The sequence below is a fragment of the Vitis riparia genome, chromosome 6 (assembly GCF_004353265.1).
Source record: "Vitis riparia cultivar Riparia Gloire de Montpellier isolate 1030 chromosome 6, EGFV_Vit.rip_1.0, whole genome shotgun sequence".
NCBI classification, from domain to species: Eukaryota; Viridiplantae; Streptophyta; class Magnoliopsida; order Vitales; family Vitaceae; genus Vitis; species Vitis riparia.
In genome coordinates this window covers 19381648-19394183 of record NC_048436.1, presented here as the reverse complement: position 1 = coordinate 19394183, position 12536 = coordinate 19381648, and the positions used below count along the sequence as shown (strand labels likewise).

The 12536-nt window shown below is 34.3% G+C and overlaps 2 protein-coding genes across 4 annotated transcripts; both read right to left on the bottom strand.

Annotated features, from left to right (window-relative positions):
- Positions 1–1197: 1197 nt before the first annotated feature.
- On the bottom strand, positions 1198–4528 carry LOC117915862 (yrdC domain-containing protein, mitochondrial). 2 transcript variants are annotated; one of them, XM_034831593.1, is made up of 5 exons: positions 4342–4528; positions 4029–4248; positions 2556–2731; positions 1864–2155; positions 1198–1496 (listed from the first exon to the last, which is right to left on the bottom strand). In XM_034831593.1, the coding sequence occupies exons 1-5, from the start codon at positions 4403–4405 to the stop codon at positions 1430–1432; spliced, it is 819 nt and encodes a 272-aa protein (XP_034687484.1). In that variant the 5' UTR covers positions 4406–4528; the 3' UTR covers positions 1198–1429. The 2 variants fall into 2 exon arrangements, with proteins under 2 accessions (XP_034687484.1, XP_034687486.1); XM_034831595.1 differs by having other exon boundaries at positions 4029–4242.
- Positions 4529–5035: 507 nt separating this feature from the next.
- Positions 5036–11219, bottom strand: LOC117916862. Of its 2 annotated transcripts, XM_034833059.1 has the most exons (8): positions 10821–11217; positions 8962–9459; positions 7951–8116; positions 7229–7526; positions 6364–6436; positions 6179–6269; positions 5751–5830; positions 5036–5542 (listed from the first exon to the last, which is right to left on the bottom strand). In XM_034833059.1, exons 1-8 carry the CDS (start codon positions 10899–10901, stop codon positions 5273–5275), a joined length of 1557 nt encoding a protein of 518 aa, XP_034688950.1. In that variant the 5' UTR covers positions 10902–11217; the 3' UTR covers positions 5036–5272. The 2 variants fall into 2 exon arrangements, with proteins under 2 accessions (XP_034688950.1, XP_034688951.1); XM_034833060.1 differs by lacking the exon at positions 5751–5830 and having other exon boundaries at positions 10821–11219.
- Between the last annotated feature and the right edge of the window lie 1317 nt (positions 11220–12536).

Here is a 12536-nt window from a genome sequence, read left to right as displayed (position 1 = left end):
AATTTCAAATAAAATATTTTATAGAAATTAATTTAATATTTCATTTAAAATATAATAAAACATGTTTTAATAAAAGTATTTTGAAAATTTTAAAATAAATATTGTCTTCAACAAGTTGGATTCCCTTCATGTAACAATATAATGGAACCATATCGATCTTCCTTTTGATACTAAGGATTATTGCAATGTCATATGTATTATATTTATGTATAAATTGTTTTTATTCAATAAATTATTTTTATTATTTTTAAAATTCAAATATCGAATTTACCGATATATCTCTGTTTACGTTTTTTTTTTTCTTGATCATATATATATATATATATATGTTTTTCCAATCATTCCTATGAATTTTAAATAATTTTTCTTGCACCAATATTTATGAAAAAATATCTACCGATATTTCCGATATATCCGTAAAATCGAAATACCGACGTATCCGTAAAATCTGATATTTCAATCCATGGTCACAACTATCAAGATGTTTCAAACCTCTCAAGATATTAACTTTAATTAAGGTGCAAATAAGATCGGTTTGATTGATTTTTGGGTAAAAAAATGAACCAAATTGATATAATCAATTTTATATATGATAAAAATTAAAGTGACCAAATTTAGAGTAAAAAATCAAACCAAATCAAACATTTTGAGACCGATTTGATTTGACTTTCGTGGATTAGTTTCAATCCAACTTAATGAACTTTTTTTTTTTTTTTTGTCTTGAATCCAATTGTAGATTTGAGTTTATTTTGAGCCAAATCCACATTTATATTAAATCTTAAATCTAATTTATATTTAAAAATATATTAAATGCATTTAAAATTAATTTGATCATAATATAAAAATAACGAATTATTTTAATATAATCCAATATAAAGAAGAAACTTATCAAATATTAAATAATTATACATAAATTTCAAAATATTAGTTTGGTTCAATTTTTATTGATTAAAAGACAAGAAAATTGAAAATCGACAAGAAAATTGAAAATTGAAAACCGAACCAACAAGGTCAGTTTTCAAAATTCTCAAACCGAACCAACCTTTCTTATTAGCAAAAACTCAATTAATATAATTGGTTTTGGTTGGTTATGATCGATTTATCAGTTTTTTCAATTTTGCTTATTGATCCCTATAAATATGATTCATCCCAATGCTTTCAAGACGGAATTGGTGGTGAAGCCGAACCGTAAGGAAAAATGCAAATCATGTCAGTCTAAGAGATATCATTTTTGAATTACTTGTCCAATTACAGAATTATATCTTGTGGGAAAAGTTATTCAAAAAGTACATCTGAAGAGAATACTTAAAAAGAGTTAAGAGGAATGGCAACTGATTCTCCCATGCCCAACCAGAATTCATTCCCACCCATGTGAAAAAATCTGTTTAAAATGTTGAGGGACGGCAACATATGGTTTTGAATCACCTTTTTAAGCAGCTGCTGCCTCAGGCATTAGAGAGTGCCGCTCCAGGATTGCAACAGTCTCTTCCATGGCACTGCAAATACAAGGCAATACCCATCAGAAACTCACTATTTAAAAGGCTTACAAATGAACATGTCAAGAGCTGCAAGGTGGTAAGCATTCAACTCAAGTAAATAAATGATCACTACAAGCAGAAACATATAAAGAGCAGGTGAGGTCTCTGGCATGGAGATCACCAGAGCTGGTGGCTTGCTCAAGAGCAGGACTATCTCTCTTGCTGCCAAACGAAAGCTAAACCACCAGATGATCAACAGGCATATAATTCATCAACTTCCTGGCATAGATTGATAATCCCAAAGCAACCGGAGGACATTGAGGATAATTGCCATGAACCAGAACAAACATTACAAGAAAAGAAATCTAGGCATTTGAATGCTTACCTCCCCGGTCTAAGGATCTTGTACTTCCCTAACCTGGAGAGGTCCACCACTGTTGATCCTGCACGGCCTGAGGGAAGCACACCACCATCATAGACATATGCACAGTGTTCCCACAGGTTCTCAAAATCTTTGATGCAGACACTACTAGGCTGCCCACTCAAGTTTGCGCTTGTGAGGGCCAGTGCAGTTTCTGAACCACGGGCAATGACTCTGATAAAGTCACAGTCAGGCACTCTGACTCCTATACTATCCAAGCCTGGGTTCAGAGACTTCTCAATTATGCTTAACTCCCCTGAACAACATCCAAATTTATGTTTTCAGATGACAAAGATTCAAGATATGTGGACAACTGAATTAGGAAAAGCAGTATCTAACTAATATAGTGAGGACATAAAAAAGACAATTATTATAAGATTTAACAATCTTTTTTATAGGGTTATAAAATTTAACAGTTGCAGGAATTCCTATAAATGGGTCAAATGGACACTATTTTCTTTTCTAAATTAACTACTTTAGGCACCAGAACCAAAGAAGTAGGATATTTTCCAGGAAAATTAAATGTGCTTGGAGTTCCAATCCCATATTTTATTGTCAATGATGGATTTTTGATGGTCAATTGAACAGCTCTCTTAGATCCTCAAATATTGCCACTTGTTTCTTCTTCTAAAAAGAGACACATAAGGGCTACAAACCTCGCCGTAGCACAACAGTTACAGGTCCTGGCAGGAGAGAACCAAGCAAGCCGTCAGGCAAATGGTCTGTGACAGCAAAGCGCTGTATGTCCGATACATCCCCAACACAAATTGCAAGAGGGCTTGTATGTTTGCGGCCTTTGATCTCATATATCCTATTGACTGCTTCTGAAGAACTGCAATTACACCCCCAGGGAAGGAAACAATGCATAATCAATTTCATCTCATGAATATAAATATCATTGGGTGTTGTTTCTTCATAAAGGATTATGATTAAAAAAATGGATTCTTCTAAAATTGTTTAATCAAATTGCTAAAGATTGAAAGCGGGCCCATCACAATGGGAAAGATAACACGTGCTCCTTTTTTCCTTTCCTCTTACAACATATATGCAAAAATAGGACATTTTCATGCTTAGAGACAAATTTCAGATCTCCATTCACTTTAAACTTTTCATCCACAAAATAGTATAGATGTTTGCCGGGTAGCGGAACACATTTTAACAATGAAACTTACCATAAGCAAGTTTTAGCAAAATGAAAATTGTTTATCTATGACATGGTTCTCAGGTGTCACATGTAAGCTTGATGTAAAGAAAGAGCATGACTATGTGAACTAAAAATCAATACATCTGTGAAATGGGAAAATAGGTTTGGATGTAGATGAAAGAGGTGGATCATTTCCATTTATTTCTTAGTTTGCATGACCCAGGTTATAAATGGAACTCCTAAAAACTTTTCCCACAGATCTGATGCTCTTAGTCGGGTGATCCCCTTATTGCCTTTCCTTTTCAATCCAGTTATGGGGCCTCTGAGCAAGGCACATATAGCTAATGCATTAGAGGGAGATTTTCAGAGGATTTTGAGATGAGTGACAGAAGTGTTTTGAGGAGGCAACTTCACTCAATAGTTAAAATGTGGATCACTTATTACTTTAATCTGCGTGAAATGGGATCTTAAGGTGTCTGCATTTATGCTTTAAGGTGCTTGTGGTTTTCGGATTGACTTGAACAAGAGCGAGTTGATTTCTCATAATGAAAGGAAAGAAAATTCTTTTCCTTGTTTGGATCCTATTCCATTGGGAACTTGATGAGGTAAATCCTCAGGCTTCCTTGCTTGGCCCATCTTTAAGGGGTTGTTGTGTATATCTGCTAGAACATCCATGGATGCTATCATCAGACCTACAATCAACAGGATTTTGATTGAAGAGATGGCAAATACAAGGATGTTGGCAGCTATTTAAGTAGCGCAGTAGGTTCTCTTGGTTTCCATCTACATAGAGCTTCTCCCGTGAAAACCATTTAGAGCCCAAAACATAATAGGGTCATTAATACTCTCTTGTCGAAACAGAATGATTTCCCTCTATATGCATCAAATGAAAAAAGAAAAAATAAAATAAAATGACAATAAAACTGACTTTCAACTCAAATATCAAACACCTACAATGCACAAAAATAACCAAGAAAAAAATTACCAAGCATCACAAGCGAATCCATAGAGGGTATCAGTGGGCACGGCAATGACCTTCCCTGCCTTGATAGCTTCAATTGCTTCTTCCGCGTGAGCATCTGTTGCAGGGCGAACGACCCCCAATTCACTTCCCATAACAGCCTCCATTTTCTTGGGAAAACTGACTCTAAATCTCCTGTTCTGCTTCAAAATTTGCACAAATCCAAACTTGGCCACACCTAAAACTTAATAATAACGCAAGCTATGTATCAAATTACCACCAAAAACATATATGGTTGAGGGTAGAGCGGAGTGAGGATATTCTAAGTGAAGAGCACCTCTGAGAGGAGAGCGAAACGTAAGAAGAAGCGATCTCTCCGCAAATTTCGCGGGAATATTCATACTCTGTACTGGGGTTCGTTTGGTTGGTTGGTTCCGACCGTTACTGCGGAGTCAGCCGCCAAAAACAGCGAATGCCCTAATCCATTTGGGCTGTGGCCTGCTGCAGGCTCCTGTGTGACTCCGTTTTCTAATTGTGAAACGGTGTCGTTTTATTGTAATAATTTTAGGCAATAGTAACCTTGGTGTTGCTTGCTTTCCTTCCCCCTCTATTTTTTTTTTCTTATATTTTTTTTTTTTTTGAAATGGGTTTTTCAATTATGGTTATATTTTTATCATTTTGGTAGGCATAATATTTTTTAATAAAAAAAATATCATTGTATAATGATATTTCCTTTATTGATCCACTTCCTCTCACAAAGACTTGTTATAAATATTATCGGATGTCTAGTCTCGTAATCTTGTGGGACATAACATGACAAAAATGTCATATTTACACGAGGCCGAATATAATTTCCCATGTAAGTTGGAGAATGTTCCTAGTACTATGACTATGGTTCCTCGAAAGCACTAAAGAAAACATAATCTTTATGTATAGTCAGGAATAATAGTGCTGTAAAAACCCAGCCAGTTGGGAGCCATTTCAAAATTTTATGCTCATTCAGAGCATCTAAAATCAGCAGAGCAGAGAAATACACTTAAAATTCCTTCTGTCATTATTCTCAAGCCTGTTCAAGACAATCTAAGTTAATTACTCAAAATATGATGTATATATATAAATCATCTGTTTTTTTCTTTTTCTTTGTGTGAAAGTAAAAAAGCTTCAACTTTGAAATATTACTACATAGCAAAAACATCAAGAGTTTCTACTTAGGAGGTAGATAGAAAGTTGAAAAAAAAAGCGGTAAAAAACATCAACAGGCTATTGATTCAGCTCCTACTAAAAGTCTCTGGGTTTTCAGATTCAGTATGGTGGCGCTGGTGATGTGAATTTGCATGGTGGGAAGCTGCAGCAGACTCAGCTGCTTGGCCTGGTTGCGCACCCACCTGGGAACGTTGACGCTGCTGCTGCTGCTCTGACCAGGCACGCCATCTGAGTCTCCATCTCAACAGCTCCACAATAATAGAACTCCCACTCATTGCAATGCCCAACCCGGCAAATGTAGAGAGGAGAATGGATAGAACGGCTTGTACACGAACCTGTTGAAAGTGGAAACAAAGTAATAAGAATCATATGGGAATGAAGTGCAATTTATGTTTTGGACATAGCTCATATGGACTGAGATCAAGATGATTCTGTAGCTGAATTTGCTCCACCGAACTCCATCAGGACCGATACTCATTTTTGGTTTCTCAGTATCATTCTTTTGGCAAGTGGTAAAATATTTTTTGTTTGAGAATAACTTACCAAGGAATAAAAAATATGCGCGAAGAGAACCACCAATGCAAATTGAATAGATGCATAAACCCAGATAAATCTTCTCTTCACTGTATACATAAAGGTTCAGGGGTATTGATTCAGGGAAGCATCAAAGACAAAAAATAATGTTATTGGCAGAATTTTCCACAACACTTGATGGTCAAGCAAAATCTAACAGTTGGGAGCAATTCATTACCAAACAAAAGAATATAATATTGTTGTATATTCAAAATTATTTCACTGGATTGATCTAGAGCAAGTGAAACTCAATGAAATAACCATCAAATAGTGGGGTTCTGCCTGTAGGTTCTTCTAATACACTAATGTACAGTTGTCGATTGCAGGGGAAATATTCTTACTCCTACAGGAGAATCAACCATCTCAAATATATTTATTAAGGGCCTTGGGCAGCTTACCCATGGTTGAGGCAGTCATGGAGGCAAGAAGACCCAGTACACAAGAAAAGGGAAGAGAAATGGCTATTGCACTTGTACCCATATTTCCAACCTGCATTCGGGAAAGAAAAGAAAATATAAGAAAAAATTATATAGAAAAGTAATGACTGACCTCGAGGATCTTATGTGAAAGTTGCTACTCTTACCAGAAGCTGCTCGAGAAAACAAAAGTAGGCAAGCATACTGACAATCACGAGTACAGGCAGTTCATGCCAAACCCTAATAAGATTTGCAGTAAAAAGCTTTAGGAAACATTAAACCAGAAGCCAAATAAGATGAATTCTCAATGTTATGCATGAAGATAATCTAATTGTTGAGGCTACAATATTGTAAACAAGCAAATACAGCTGCAGTACAAAATAAGAATCAGAATACTTAGTCTGCAGGCATCATTATGGAACAATTGGGAATATTAAAATTTGTAATTACAAGAGGAATTACTAATATTGTTTGATATTTGTCAATAATCATAATCTATTAAATTATGCGATATATGTTGACAATCAAGTAATTTATTTATTCATGTGCAGTGAATTAGGCCTTGTAAACTTATGGACAAATGGACAAAATTTCTCAGAAGGCACTCAAAGAATTCTGTCACGGAGACAATAAGATAACAACACCAATATATTATGTACAGTTTTATTTTTTGGTCGAGTTTCTTGACTAGAAAATTAGGTTCTTCAGGTTACATAGAACTAAATTACTTCATGATTCAATCTATGTTCTGATGAACTTAATTTGGACAATTTTTAAGTGCTATACCAAGAGGTTCTTTTATATGAAACTAAAAATAAGTAAGAGAACCAACAGGCATAAAATATGAAGAGTGCCAAAGCTAATCTTGGTAGAATGGTAAGTATATTCTTATTGAATGGTGTGCGGTTCAAACGTGGGGAGTTCCTCATGGAAAGTGGTTGTTATGCAATTGGATTATGAAACCCCCAAAAAAGGTCGAACAAAAAAATATTAGTGTCATTTTTGGGCATGCAATAATACCAAATCACTTGCCTGTATCCATTAACTTCTGTCTGATGAGCTCTATTTGATCCACTATTTCGAGTTTGAATGCTCTGGATCCTCAAAAGAGTGACAGGCAGGTTTTGAACCTCTTGCTTGCATACATCACAGTTTTTGTTACCCTTGATCCTAAACCATTTGACAGCACACTCCTGGTGGGCTAGAGCAAGTTCACCTTTGCAGCTGCACTCCATCTTGAGAGTCTCACCACCTTCACACAGTTCAACCAAACAAATCCTGCACACAGCCTCTTCTTCAGGTATATCCTCACCATCAGCTTCATTATTTTCTGAATCATGAGACTAAGATAAGATATTGGTTTGTTATCACAAGTAACAGTAAATTAAAAAGAGAAAAAGACAAGTAGTTGCTGAACACAGGAAATTACGAATAATAGGATTTAAAAACAAGCATTTTTAGTCACAGCTTATGCTCCATTTGGTAGCAAGGAAGAGAGAAGGGAGTACAAAAGATGTGGAATCAAACAGAAGGTAAAGGTATATTTCAAGTTTTGACAACTGCTACAAACTTAGTACATTCACCATAACTGGCCTAGTAAATAAACTAGGCATATGACAAGTTGCCAGCTTTGCCAGTCCCAAACTATTGAACATCAGAATAGGTATAAGCTATAAAAGGAAACAGATTTTAACCCTTAATGAACTATCATGTTGCAAATAGAGTGTATAATTTAGTCAAAATAATGAAATTACCTGCTTCCACTGCTGGACTTGAATTCATTGTCATTGCATCCAATTCCTTCACCCGGGGAGTTGAGGGAATTACACGAAAAAATGAATCCATTCTCTTTATGCTTCTATCTTTATTGTTTACAGGGACCGAAAGTGAGCGAGATATTCGCCGATGGACTCCTCTTGTCTGCAAAAATGAACAGCTTAAAATAACGGATGCTTAAACAATAGATGAATAAGACCTGATCTTAAAGAGTTTTCCAATATTTAGAGGGGAAAAATTGTTAAAAAATTAATTAGACAATGTCAAATTAAGATCTATATGTCTACATTTATGTGGTTGCATGATAGAAAAGGAACTTCACCAACCTAACTATTATCGCCTGCTTCTCTATTTTATTCTTTCTGATGACCAAGAAATTCAGACATCTTCTGTTCAATATCAGAGCTTTAAATTTTTAATATTCACAATGAGGGTCTCACTGCCACTCACTACCCACATGCACAACATGCGTTCCATGCTGCAGCTTGGGCTGTAGAGGTAGTGATTTCCAAACGAGTCCAGCCTTAACACTAAAATGTTTTTGCCTGGTGGTTCAATGCAACATAATCTACATTCAGCTTGTCTCGACTCAAGTGATACAAGTAAACTTCAAAGACATTATCCTGCTCAAATGGGTTGTCTTGATGCTTTTAATCTCTAGAATTTCTTCCAACTTAACCTAAGATGACCATGCTAAAAAGGTTTTTCAGGACTAGGCACCCATGTATCGGGATAACCACTATAAAATGCATACAACAAATAGTATAATCTACACGTAGCCAGGTGGGTTGAATGGACACATTGGTCAGCCAGGCTCATGGTTGGGTGAGTTCATATGCAACGCATCACACCCCATCCCACCACCAAACAAAAAGAAAAACAAACAAATAAACATGTGCACATAAAAATGCAACCATATCTTTATTAGAACATTTTACCAACTAAATGAATTAGATTAGGCAACTTGAAATGATAATGCAAAGACTTACATCTGATTTCAGTGCACTGCCTATGCTTCCTCCACTTACTGATTCTGGGTTTGAATGCTCAAGTGGAGTACCAGGTAGAGATGATGTTCTCTTCATTTTAGGAGTGAATATCTTTGAAAGTGACAATGACCTTGAGATTGAGGGTTTTTCTCGTGAGGTTGTAGATGAACCTCCTAGAGCTAGGTTAGCAGCCTTATCACTATCCGAAGTAGCACTCCGATTCTTAAAGCTCAATTTTGGTAGGAGGCTTTTTTTGGATGATTTACCTTTAGTAGCAGAAGGACCTGGAGACCCAGTTACTCTTGTATCACTTGGGCTAGGTGTCAGAAAGAAATTTACTTTTTTTGGAGTCGGACTTGGTGTTGGAGGCATCTTTATTCTAACAGAATCTTGAGAGGAGGCTTCCATTTCTCTTGAGGGTATCTCTAGGAAGAGGTTTTGCCGCCTCCATTGCTGAAAATGTGGTGTTTCTTCAGTTATTCCAGTTGAATCTTCAACCTGAAAAGAGAAAGAATATAGAACTGAGTTAGTAAATATGCAAAATAAGCATATAACGCTTCTCATTAGTTTCATCCTATATTCAATCTGACCAGTTCCCAAATGCACTCCAAATACACAATGGAAATAGTACTGCACCACCAACAGATAAGGACAAAAGCTTCATGCCCAGAAACAACAGATCATCAAAGGATGAAGTTTGCTTTGCGTCTTCAACTTTAAGTCCATTTGCCACAAACTGTATTACTGTTTTCAGACGATCATTTATGTAAAATTTTCAATTTTTTTCATGCTTTGGTAATCAAGCAATCTGCTTCCATGGAAAAACACATATCGGAGCTCCATGATCCACTAGAAGCAAGACCGATAGAATTTATGTCAAACAATGTTCACAAGGCCACACCCTAGACACACAAAATCATAGTCCTTTAAAAAAGCATCCCCAGTTTGCCTGAAGTCCATGTTCCATGAGGATTACCATTCACTGGGGTCTATAAGTGTGGGCCTCAATCCAAAACTTTCCTAACCCACAAGATGGAAGTTTCCACCAAACTTACAGTAAGGAAATAGTATAGAGGATAAAAAACCCCAAACCTAACAAGAAAACTAGAACAAGGAACAGCGATTTTCAGTCCTCTGGCTCTAGACATTACGTCCTGTTCTTGGTTACTCAGTTATCAAATTCAATAACCACTAGGCTTGCGTAAATTCCTCATCTCTTGTCCTAATTCAAGAAAACAAAAAACTCAGTTGCCCATCATAGGTAAAGGGATAATTTCAGTTGAGTTGTAACCAAACTCACCACAACAAGGTTGTACAAGTAGAAAAGCATGTAAAATTTATACTTTCTTCATAGACCAGGATTTCATCTTTGCAGATATAGCCATCCATATTAACTAGATAAAGTAAAATGTACACTATTTGGGAGAACTATGCCATTTTCTCATATCCAGATTCTGTATCAAATAATTTCCATGTATGTGGTAATTCAATTTTACTAGGAGAAAATATGAACAGCCAAGTACCCACTTAAGCTCAGTCATCCAAAATTTTCAAAAGCAGATTCTAATGCTCAGGAAACAAAGCAAATTCAGTCAATGGATTCAGATGAACCACTGGTAGTGGCAGTAAGGTATTACCATCAAGAGCCAATTAAAAAGTAACATATTTCTCACCCAAAATTGCAAAAAAAATAAACAGATTTTGTACTTTTGTGCCCAAGGCTAAACCATCATAAAATTAGTCTTGTAATATTTTTTTATTCCAGAAATAAAAGTTAAAAAAGAAAGGGGAAAAAAAGGAGAAAAAGAGAAGAAACAAATGAAAACATAGCAAAGGAGTCGTCAAGGGGCGGAAAATACCTCCTGAATTGGAATAGCAACTGCTCTTTCACCTTCATCCACATCATGCCCTTCAGCCACTGGTTTTTCCTCACCTCTCATTCTCTCATACCAAAACAACCAAAACCCAAAAAACTTAAGGACCAGAGGCGCCCAAAATCAAAGAATTCCGCTAGTTGAAGCAAGAGCTCAGTCAACCAAGCAACTTCCAAAAGGCCCAAACAACACGAATGAAGGGGCAGATAAAAATGGAGAGAGAGAGAGAGAGAAAGAAAGAGAGTTTGAGTGAAGTTTGAGGAAGTGGAAGTTATGATTCTTGAGATGGGGGCACTGCAGATGAATAGATCGCTGAGTTATTGCATTAATGGCAAAAGGTGGTGGGATAGGAAGGGTGGCCTACTGCCACTTCCACAGACATTTGGTGCATTCTCCATTACTAGTGATCATTATTTATCGTTACAAATTTGCTTCACCTCCCTCATCATTACATGTTTTCTCTTTTCGCAAAATTGCTTTTTAAATCAAATAAACTCTCACTTTATTAGGTAAGGAAAACGAAAGAAAGAAAGAAAAACATGAATAAATTCATTCAGTGTATATATTTTTCTCAAGATTATATGAAATATGATAGATAATATAGTTTATTTTTCTTCTTTTTTGAAGATCTTCAACTAAAATATTAGTATGAAAAAGGAAGTTTTATTTGTACTATAGAAAACCCATTATTAGTGTATTCCATTATCTATTAATTTATTATTTATTTTAGATATTCATTTAATTTGTAAAATTAATAATAAAATAAAATTATATATATAATTGTTCAATTTATAATATTTATTTAAAATAAAAAAATTATACCATATTTCTATATTTCTTATTAAAAAATACTAAAATTTTCTTAGTTTTAATAATATTTAAGATTAAAAATATTTAAAATTTATAAATATATTTTTTATATTATGGTATTCAATATATAAAAAATTATTTTTTATATATTAAATAATAAATATATTAGTATTATTTTATAATATGTTTTAAAAATATATTTTAAATTCTTTTTTAAACCATAAATTTATTTTTTTAATTAAAGTTTTTTATTTTGTAAAATAAGTAATATAAAAAATAATTAAAAAAAAACATAATAAAAAATATATAATAAAAAAATAATAAATAATATATTTCACTACTTATCGTATTTCACATCTGATTAATACATAAGATAAGAAATAATAAGTAAAAAATTACCTTCTTTCATTTTCTCATTATCATATCTTATTTCATATCCGATGAATCAAATATAACTTAATAATAAGAAATTAGGTAATTTCATTTATAAATAAAAAATTTAGCAGTACCTAACTTCAATTCACCACTTAGCAAGTAGTAGTAAAATAAAGGTATAATCAATATTTTCTTATATAATATTATGGATTTAGATTTAAAAAAACAAAATAGCATGGGTTTCCCTATTATTTCATCATCATTTTTATCATTTTACCAATGGGTAGGTATTTTTTTTTATATTTCATCTGTAATTAATCAAAATTTGTTAATTCCAAAACAAAACATGCTTTGTGAAATTCAACTTTTGATGCCCATATATTTTAATATCACCTACTTCCAATACAACTAGATGAATAAATATTATATTGGAAGGCTTTGAATAATGGAGATTACAAGTTCAATAGATATGGAATCAACACCAAAATAAGTTGTTCAAGATTTCTCCCTCCTTGT